The sequence below is a fragment of the Ochlerotatus camptorhynchus genome, unplaced genomic scaffold (assembly GCF_037179485.1).
Source record: "Ochlerotatus camptorhynchus isolate MF236.1 unplaced genomic scaffold, CSIRO-AGI_Acam_v1.1 ptg000634l, whole genome shotgun sequence".
Taxonomy (NCBI): Eukaryota; Metazoa; Arthropoda; class Insecta; order Diptera; family Culicidae; genus Ochlerotatus; species Ochlerotatus camptorhynchus.
Genome location: NW_027041113.1, coordinates 573,009 through 583,770, shown reverse-complemented (window position 1 = coordinate 583,770; position 10,762 = coordinate 573,009). Strand labels below are relative to the sequence as shown.

Here is a 10,762-nt window from a genome sequence, read left to right as displayed (position 1 = left end):
ATCAGATATTTATGCGTCCGACAAAAAGCACTTTCAAATTAGGACGACAACCCGAGGGAATTGTATAATTAAAATTCAACGGAAACTTCCGATGGCTTCGGGTTCAGTTTGCATTCTGGTTGGATCTAGGGAAACGAACAGTTAAATCTTTCAAATTTATTGTCGCCTGTAAAATACAATCTGGTCAATCAGTTGTTAGTAATTGAATTACCATTCTCTCTCTTTACAGGCTGCCTCTCCGCGATGGGAACCTCAAATATCAGTGTTGTGCGAAGCCGGTCAGACATATCACCCGCAGTATCTCTCAGAGGAAGGCAGATGGTCGACGGATTTGAGCATCAAAGTGCCCGCCTCAACGTGTTTACGGGATAAGATGGATTTACTGGACTATTGTAAAAAGGTAAGTCGCACCTGGTTACGCTGCTATGCAAAATCTAGTTTATTCGGATAGCTCAAACTCGTACAAATCTTCAACCATTTCCTCATCGCTTGTGTCGAGAAGATTCAGTTCACTATTCGGTAGGCTAGTATTCCAATCCTGCTGAATATTTTCGTTCAAAATGTCCAGTTCAAAAATCGTTTCATTTATCTTTGCTGTAGACAATTTATCGGTCATCACTGGATTTCCATGCAGCAACAAAGTTTGAATGTAGCTGAGCTCTTCCAATGCGTTGTTCGTAACATTTTCGATGCAATTTTCCGCAAATGAGCAAAACTTCAACCGTTTTAGCAGTGAAATTGCTGCAGGCAGTTCATTGAATCGATTTTCTGCCATGTTCAAATGGGTTAAATTCACAAGCTCTTCGAAGGTCTCGGGTACGGCGGAGATGCAATTATTCCCCAGCGAAAGCCACTTTAATCGTCTGAGTTTGCCGAAGGACTCCGGTAAAGCCGTCAGTTGATTATTTCGAGCACCGAATGTTTTCAGTTTCCGTAGCGTTCCAATCGTCTCCGGTAGATTCTTCAACAGCATATCATTACACCAGAGAGTAATTAGGTTTTTCAATTTGCCGATAGCTTCAGGCAAACGGTCTATCGGATTGCCTCCAATGTTTAGAAATTCGACAAACTTTAGCTGACACAGCTCCTCCGGGAATTGACTTAATTCGTTGTCGTTCAGCGTTAGGTAGCGGAGAAACTTCAACGATTGAAGACCAATGATTGATGCCGATGAGAAGAAATTGCCATCGAGGGACAATTTCGAGAGAAACGTACACGACGCCAGTGTCGACGGGACTGTCTTTATCCGGAACCGTGCGAGATTTAATTTTCTGCCATTTTCCTCAACGCATTTATCCACGAGGTAGCACACATACTGCGAACGAATGAGACCTTCTAGGAACGACAATAATTTTGATGCCATTTTCAACTGAATTATTGTCTTGTTGGGAAGTTTAGCCGATTACTTTGATGAATAGGTTATTCACAGAGTAAAAAGCATTCTGCATCAGCTTTAACTCTTAGTCACATTTTTATAATCTTCGTCCGTTTTTGTTCTCATAATGAATCTATTCGCCATTTCCACCATACGACGATTTATTTTTAATTACGCTTGCGTTCACTTTTTTGGGCCCTTGGGGTCGTCGGTAAAATGTCAATTGCATGCACACGCCATATGGAACATGCCCACTCCACCAGCTTTTGCTGGACCGTTAGCAGATGTTGTGACATTGCCAGAAACGATAACATTCCAAATTTCCAACGAACAGCTCTGGTAGCAAAGAAGAATGATGCGTAGAAGGTTCATTAATCATAAAAAACGATATTTTAATATCTACTTAGTGACATATGGTGTACTCCTCTTGCCGCTCACATGAGTTTTATGGGAAGAGTTGGCTTTCTCATGTTTAGCCGCTGCTAAAAAATGCTTGAAATTGTATCCAGTGTTTTGTGCACAATAATGGCGGCATGATTTGACGTTACTACCGGGAAACATAATAAAAAAATGAATCGAGATTGAGAAATCAAATCCATGGCGAACATAAGAACTAGCAAAATGAAGATGATTCAAAAAAATTGGGATAAACATTTTAAAATGGTACAAACAATGAACAAAGTATTTATTCAAAATCTCGTAATTATCATTTTGCGGTTATGTAGTTCGGTCGAGAGAGGATGTGCATCGTCGTTTTGCCGTGACATGTTTTTTGTTGGCTTCGGCTGACTAGTTTTTTGCTGATTTTCGGTTGTGCTTTTGTAATAGGATTTTTTTAGTTCCATGTCTCGTGCACGATAGTTGAATCTGTTTGAATAAGTTTTTTTTTTTAATAATTTTGTCATTAAAATTTTGCTATAATTATGTTCACACACTTCCTTATCCTATATGACCTCGATCGGTCGTGCTGTTGGTGTGATGAGCCAGACTTTTACTAACGCGAGAAAGAATAAATACCGTTCGATCATGCATTGTTTGGGTTTGGCTCTTGGCTTTGTGGAGTGAATGATCGTGATTGGTGATCAAAGTGCCAGCCAAACAAACATTAAAATTATATGGAAGAAAAGTTAAAAATTGTGCCAAACCGAAATCCGTGTACGTGGGGTATACATTTTATATAAGTTGGAGCAATTTGAATGTTTAGTGTATAAATCCATACCATTGGACATCGATCATGGATCAATTTGGTAAGTTCGCTCCAGTTGAAGCATATTTTAATAAATTTACCATAGTTATTAGTGATTCCATTTTACTAGCTGATGGAACAGCCTCGATTGTGCGTGATCTATTGCTCGGTTGCTGCTGTTCATCATTTGTGATGATTCTTATATATATTTAGTTACATCAACAGTCTGAGTATTGAAAATACAGTCAAGCTTAATAAAATACACAAAATATATGGTCTGGTTATTCAACGGTTTACAACATCAGAAGAAAAAAACGGAAAAAACCACGGGCGTAGTTTTTCTCGTGTCACATTGAAGTCGAATACAGAGATGAACTAGTCTATGGCTAAAAATCTCTTAAATAAAGATTTAAAAAAAAATAATGTTGAATACTGAATAAACTCGATTAACCAAATGCTGTAGGTTGTCTATAGCTCTATAGTAGTTAATGCGATAATGAGGCATTCTTAACATTGTGTTATTCGCAGTGCTCGGCAATCAATTCTGTCCTGTAAACTATCTGCGATGAGCAAGGTTCGAGAAGTCTTTCTCCGAATACGTAGAGGCTCTATTTCAATAAGTTGATGTTGACTTTCGTAGCTGGGTTGGCGGAAATAGTCTCTCCAAGGCAGTTTTCGCAGAGCAAACGAAGAAAACAACGTTGAATGGACTCAATTCGTTCAGCGCCGTTGTTATAATCTGGGTTGGACCGTGCTAGGGAACAGTATTGCAATTTGAGGCAATAGATATCAGAAAAAAACATCTTTTGCAACCCTCAAAATGTATCCCAAAGTTTTTGACGCCTTATCGACAATATACGAGATGTGTTGCTTATACGTTAACTGAGAATCCAGAAAAATTACTCCCAGACCTTTAACATGGTTAACACGGCTGAGAGTTGAAAAGCCTGAAGTAAATAATTGAACATGATCGGATGACATTCATGTGAGAGAAGGTGAATAATTCGGTTCACATTGCACCAGATAGCAAACACGTCGAGCTAAAATTGAAGCCAGTGACAGTCATTAATAGAACGGATCCGGATATAAATAATAAGATCATCTGCATACGATAATCGAGGACCTTCGAGGACCAGCTTTACGTCGTTAAAGTACAGCAGGAAAATCAACGGGAGGTATCCTTGACGTAACTGGACTGACAGACTGACAATCACCAACAGTTACCATCAGCTGGCGATCACTGAGGTATAAGCAAGCCAATAGAAACTTTTTTGACGTAGGATTACGTCTTTCGGCAACATATTGGGGGTGCAATTTCAAAAAAACCAAAATCGACCGCGGGACGAAAATTGGTCAGGTTTTGACCACATATACCACTGTCAATAGCAGATGAATTTTAATTCTAAACAAGCCAAAGAATTGGGAATTTATCTACCAATCTACTAAATTGAACACTTTATTAATTTTCAATAGGTCACTATTGAAAAATACACAAATGTCCAACTGTTGCAATGGTGATCAAAATTATCACCGATTACCTGCAAACAGCGCATTCCCTAACACAGATTTAAAAATCGAATTCGATCCTGTCTCACTGAACGGTGCTCATTCAATCACCGTGTGTGGTGGTGTCCGGTCGTCAACGTCAGCAGCAGCAGCAGCAGCAGCAGTGATTAGCGTGTGGCGTTACCCCACGAAAGGCAGCCTGCAAGCAGTGAGCTGCAGAGCCCACATGAGCACCCATAGAAGGAGGAAGAAGCCGCTTGATCGAAATCAGTTTCCTCGTGAGTAGCTGTGGGTCATCTATGCCAAGCGTGTCAACCTTGCTCCAAACAATTAACAGCTCGCCAGCCTCACCCTAATAGCTCAGCATTACTCAACCATCACGACTAAACGGTCCTTTTCAGGACCACCACAAATTTTTTGAGTATGTTTTGGATATTGTAAAGGTTATCAATCGGATGTCAGTTCCCGCAAGCAGCTAACTATAAATGCTCAATCTGGTCTATAGAAGGTGTGGAATTGTAGGCCTGAATGTATTGGTGCAATTCGTTTTTCACTAGGTTTTCATTTCGATTCGCACGATTCGTTTACTCAGTCACCCTTGTAGTGGCGTCATAATGTTTGTTTCGATCGGCATAGGAAATTAATATGAATTATAGAATTTGTGTATCTTACCAACATTTTTGAATGGTCTGCCACTAAATGTTGAGATAATTAATTGATTATTGAATATCACACTGTGTAAACCATGAAAAAGCAGCCTGTTTGTGAGTTCCATATAACATACAGCTCGCCAGCCTTATCCGTGTTGAACACCCTAATAGATCAGCATTACTCAACCATCACGAGAAAACGGTCCTTTTCAGGACAATCATAAATTTGGTAAAGAGTATTTTTTTTTACGTAGGATTACGTCTTTCGGCAACATATTGGGGGTCCAATTTCAGAAAATCAAATTCCACCGCATTACGAAAAGAGGTCAGGTGTTGATTACATACATAGAACTCTGTCAATAGCAGATGGATTTTAATTCTAAGCAAGCCAAACGATTGGAAATTTAGCTGGCAAATTACTACAATGAACACTTTATTAATTTTCAATAAGTCACTATTGAAAAATACACAATGTCCACCTGTTGCAATGGTGATAAAAATTATCACCGATTACCTGCAAACAGCGCATTCCCTAACACAGATTTAAAAATCGAATTCGATCCTGCCTCACTAAACGGTACTCATTTAATCACCGTGTGTGGTGGTGTGTGGTCGACGGTGTCCGCAGCAGCAGCGGCATCAGTAGCAGCAGTGCTTTAGGCGTGTGGCGTTGAACATCGTTATCCTGTACACCACGAAAGGCATCCTGAAAGCAGCGAGCATCCATAGAAGGAAGAAGAAGCCGCACCGCGATCGAAATCAGTTTCCTCGTGAGAAGCTGTGGGTCATCAATGCCTAGTGCGTCAACCTTACTCCAAACAATTAACAGATCACCAGCCTCATCCGTGTTGAACACCCTAATAGCTCAGCATTACTCAACCATCACGACTAAACGGTCCTTTTCAGGACCAGCACAAAATTGTTAAAGAGTATTATTTGGACATTTGTCAAGGTCATCAATTTCCGCAACCCGCTCAACCTGTCTATAGAATGTGTGGAATTGTAGGCCTGATTGTATTGGTGAGATTAATCATATCGTCCGGCCATTTTCCAGAGACGGAGCTGTTCCGCTGGTAGGAAGTGATAAAAATCCACATATGTATAGAATTTGAAAGAAGTGGAAATAATTCGCTTTAGGTGCATATTCAGGTAAAAAAGTGAACGACAAGTTAAATTTATTAGTCAGGGACAATCATTTGTTTTCCCGGAAAATACTGTTTAATATAAATGATTTTTCTTCATACAGTTTTATCTGCTTTACTACCAATCCTCAGAAAGCCAAAAAATATTCAAATTTGTGAGAAAATTAGCTCTCACGAGCTCAATCTCTCAATTGCCATGTTTTTATGACACCCAATTTGTGATTTCCTTTCATAGATTACAAAATAGAGTAGGGTAGAGAACTACTTCGGTCTAATCGCCGTTTGATGCTAAACTGCGCTAGATTAAGGAAGACTAAGTGCGGGTTGTGCTTAATAAGCCGGAAATGGGGTAGTGAACCCTATCTGACAGTACAAAACATGTCTGGTACCGCATTTATATTAACATTCTAAGTCCCTCCTTTTTTACATATTCTGCTCAAACGCTACTTTCTGCCCCGCCCCATTCATACAATTCGGAAGGAAATCCTGAGAGGGGTGAGCTATTTTGAGTGCAGAATGTGTAAAGAAGGAGGGACTTCAGTTGTTAATCTAAATGCATATATAGAGGTACCAGACATGTTTTGCACTGCACTGTCCTCTGTGAACAGTTATTGGAAAACAAATTATGTGTAGTTTCCGATCGATGCCACCGCCAACAACAGCAGTGACATCTGATGGAACATGAAAGCAGAAGCTTGACAAAATGATTAATCCGTTTTTCCCTCAGTTTTCATTCCGCTTTGCACGATCCGTTTTTTACTCAATCAACCTTGTAGTGACGTCAAAATGTTTGTTTCGATCGGCGCTTACATAGGAAATTTAATATGGATTATAGATTTTTTTGTAGGGGAATTGGCTCTAATGTTGGCATATAGATCTAAGATTGGGCCCATCGCTAAAAATCTGCTATTTATCAATTTTATACAGATGAACGCGTCATTGGGACGGTACTAATGAATATTTTTGGTTGCTTTTGAAAATTTAGTTGATTGCTGAATTTATGTATGAGCCAAAATAATAGGCATAATGTTGAGGTAATTAATTTATTATTGAATTAGCACTCTATATACCATGAAAGAGCAGCCTGTTTGTGAGTTTTTGCCTGTTTTCAAGTAAGGAGTTATCATGAAAAAACAATTCGCCAGCTGGTATTTCCCGGCGACTTTACAAATAAATACAATCAAACAAAATCATCTGCACGAGGATTTGTTTCACTTCATATTTCACAAAATTGCTTTTGAGTGTTATGACATCGTATCCCGCAAAGTTTACATTTTGACATAGGATTACGTCTCTTGGCAACATATTGAGGATGCAATTAAAAAAAAATAACAAAATCGACCGTGTTACCAAAAGTGGTCAGGTATTGAACACTTATAACTATGTCAATAGCGGATGGATTTTAATTCTAAACAAGCCAATTGATAGGTAATTTTTCTTCAAAGCTGCTAAATTCAATACTTCATCAATTTTCAATAGGTTACTATTGAAAATTACACAAATGTCCAACTGTTGAAATGGTTATCAAAATTATCACCGATTGCCTGCAAAAAGTGGTTTCCCTAACATAGTCGCCAAATATTGATACCGAACACGTAATCCTACGTCAAATCTACGGTCGAGTCTTGGATACAACCTCTTACTTTTTTTTGTTGATACATCATTGAGAGAGAAAATGCATGCCGCAATCGTGGTCGAACATACTGCTTCATACTTGACCAGATTTCGTTTAGAAAAGTTCACTAATCCTAATGGCTTTTTTTTAGCTTCATGTCTCTGGGATTGATCGTCGGACGCAGTGATTTTTTTTGGCGTAAGGGGTCCGGTTGTCTTGAGCCCACCGATTTAGATTACTGAGCAGAAGATGGCTCTATCTATGGCTCCTTAACGTTACTGAGTTGATAAGGTCGCATCCGTGATTAATATGCATTTAAAGAACGCATTACTGTCCAAACTGAATCCAGATGTAATTCATATTTCACACTAATAAAAGCTCCCTTCGTGTGACAACCGTGAAGAGGTATAATCAGTATCTTGTAAAAACGGGAATCGATCTAACAATACCCTGCCGGATGACGGTAAGAGGATTTTTCCCACGTCTATAATGACCTTGGAGGTATTAGTTAACTGGATTCATTAGTGATTATGCTCTCAACTCATTCTTACATTGTTAGCTCGCTGTATTTTATAAGGCAGTTACCGTCGTCGGGTTTGAATGGTTATAGCATAAGTGCGAACATATGTTGTGTGTTTTAATATAACGGACTCGGCTACCTTTCATAACCAATTTTGCTTACTGAGTAGATAATTGTAGGATCAAACCCAGGCTTCATAATATTAAGAAGCATTATAGTCACATTGCTTGATCATTGTGTATCTGCTTGTGTGATGTGCTTTAAAGGGCTCGGTGGCTTTGCAGCGACCATTTTTGGTTGCTGAGCAGAACATCATGGGTTTAATATTATGTCCATACACATTCAAGATTCGTCCGTTGCTTTATTTGTTAATATGAACATGTCACTTGCATTCACCCTATCGTTCACCAAAACAAACCCTGATGTAAACCCAGCCCTTTTATTTAACATCCCAGTGCTTTTATCGTGAAAGTACAAAGTATCACGTCAACACATTTATAGCCATTCCCTGTTTGACCCAAGAGGTGAGACAGCTTTATTCTGAGTTGCTTTTTTGCAGAGAGTAACTCAATGTACTTCGAAATTTATTCGACGTTCATAGATTTTACTGTCCGTTTGTACACTCCTCGGCTTACTCCGTTTACCGCCTTCACATATTAGGCGTCAATTTTGTTTGTAAACTAAATAGAATCCTCACATCACTTTTCAATAGGTCGTATCTCTTCAACGACTTTCTCTTTGGATCGCCACGACCGTGTTAAGATATTTCCGGATATTTTCGACACACATATTGATGGAAGAAGCTTCAATCAGGCTCTAATACAACAATAACGACCATAAACGTTTTTATAACCGAGTTATTTAAGAAAGATTGATAAGATGTAGATTGATCTATTTGAAAAGAGACGCAGTTATTACTCAGATCGGATATTGAAACGATGTGAATTTCAGAATTTGTCCAGAAAACGGCTTGAACAATGCTGGGAAAGCTTCTAAAGGGGGCCTTCGTCGTGATTGTATTTTCGATAGCGATGACTTGCGAAATTGTTCGTTTGTAATTCGGTCAATGAGAGTTGCAGTACTTTCGAAGGGTGGCTGAGCTTTGAAGCTTTAGTGCGCGTATGTGTGGGTTCGACCTCGAAGTATTATGCGGGGTCGTCGTACTGGGACAATCTGGAACATAGCATCTTCCAGCAAAGGACTGAAAAAATCCACGGATGATTGACACTAGCAGTCGATTCGAGAAATTGCAAATCAATGTCCGCAAGTACATTGTTCCATGCAACGTAATTAGCTCGGCGAAAGTTCAGAGAGTAGCACTCAGATGACGGCGTATAAACAATTGATGTAGGTAGCCTGAATGACACGACGAGAGCGGGATGGTTGGCATCTAGATCGATCAATGGATTGACTGGCAAAGAAGTAGAAGAGCTCGGTAATGCGGAATCATTTGCCAGGACAAGATCTAGCAAACGTCCATTTCGGTTCGGAAAAGTGTTTTCTTGAGTAAACCCGTGTAAATTAAATCCGTCCAAAAGAACACAGCAAGCCCCCGGCATATGCGATAGCGTGGGTCAATGAATGGTGTGCCGCTATCGGTTAAGCGCCACTGCAAACCAGCTTGCATGTAGTCGCCAAATAGGAGAATGGGTGAACGGGGACTCAATCGAGATCCCGGGAGCTGGAAACCGAAGGAAATTTGAGTACCAAAAGTGCAGAATCGCAATCATACTCACCTGGAGTTACAGGCCGGAAGCTCCCGTTTTTCGTTAATGTTTTGCTTCGCACCTCCATATGTTGCTGTGATGCGAAAAGTTAGAAAGCAAATGACAGTGATCTTCTTCACTGAGCAATGTGAGTTACTCGAGGTGCCTCAAAACCAACTCTGAAATTACTCATGATTAGGAGCTGTCTTGCCCCTTGATTTGACCTGCATTCGGACGTGACCGGCGCTGTTGTTGCCAATTATAAAGTTTGAGATCACAAATTTTTACATATTGTATGTATGCTAGTCCCACCAATCATCTGTTGTGTTACCTGTTTAATTACTGCTGATCTTGCAATACTGGAGCATTATGTTCATGTTCATGCTTAAAACCATGTTATTTTCATTTTGCTTAAGCAGCATGTCTGTGACTGCTGTGCTATTAGGAATTGCAAGTTCTTTTGTTCATCATGGGGGCTAACTTTGATTTCTCAATAGCGATGGCTTAGTTATGCACAGTATTTGGTAAAACAATATTATGACAAACAAATAAGCATCCCTGAATCCTTCAGTATTTTAAAACAGACTTTATCACCTTTAATTTTAGGCCAGTTTACCTTAATTACTTTAATATTTTTCAACCTAAACCGCTGATGTTTTATAAGATTATCAAAAAAGTCTTTTAGTTATAGTGTTGGATTACCAAACCTTTCCCAGCACCGATTGGGGGTAATATAAACACTACCGATTTCTGGGTGGGAGTTCTGGGCGCCTTTACACAGCAAACACATAATTTTAATCACACATCAAAGTGGATGCACTTCAATCATGTCAAAAATATGGTGTAATAATACTTATCAAATAGGACAAAATCAGCATTGATACAGTTCATGAACTGACATTACGCTGCTTTTACTGCATTTGTTTATTGATTGAAGTGCATCCCCTTGGATTTAATATTGAAATTTATGTTTTGCTAAGTATGATAACGGGTGACAAGCACTTCGATTTGGGGTTCCTTCTATTCACAGCACATTTGTCCATATCCAGCTTTTTACGCTCG

General features: G+C 39.4%; 2 protein-coding genes across 8 annotated transcripts in view; one reads left to right on the top strand and one right to left on the bottom strand.

The window, feature by feature from the left end:
• The first annotated feature begins 279 nt into the window (after positions 1 to 279).
• Positions 280 to 10,762, top strand: part of Appl (amyloid-beta-like protein) — a 171,885-nt gene continuing 161,402 nt past the window's right edge. For all 7 annotated transcript variants that reach the window (XM_065237607.1, XM_065237612.1, XM_065237610.1 and 4 more), the window contains exon 1: positions 280 to 400. In XM_065237607.1, the coding sequence (XP_065093679.1) occupies positions 374 to 400 (27 nt within the window). In that variant the 5' untranslated portion in view covers positions 280 to 373. The remainder of the gene's footprint in view (positions 401 to 10,762) is intronic.
• On the bottom strand, positions 416 to 1,363 carry LOC135714278 (leucine-rich repeat-containing protein 7). The gene has a single exon (XM_065237613.1). It carries the CDS (start codon positions 1,361 to 1,363, stop codon positions 440 to 442), a length of 924 nt encoding a protein of 307 aa, XP_065093685.1. The 3' UTR covers positions 416 to 439.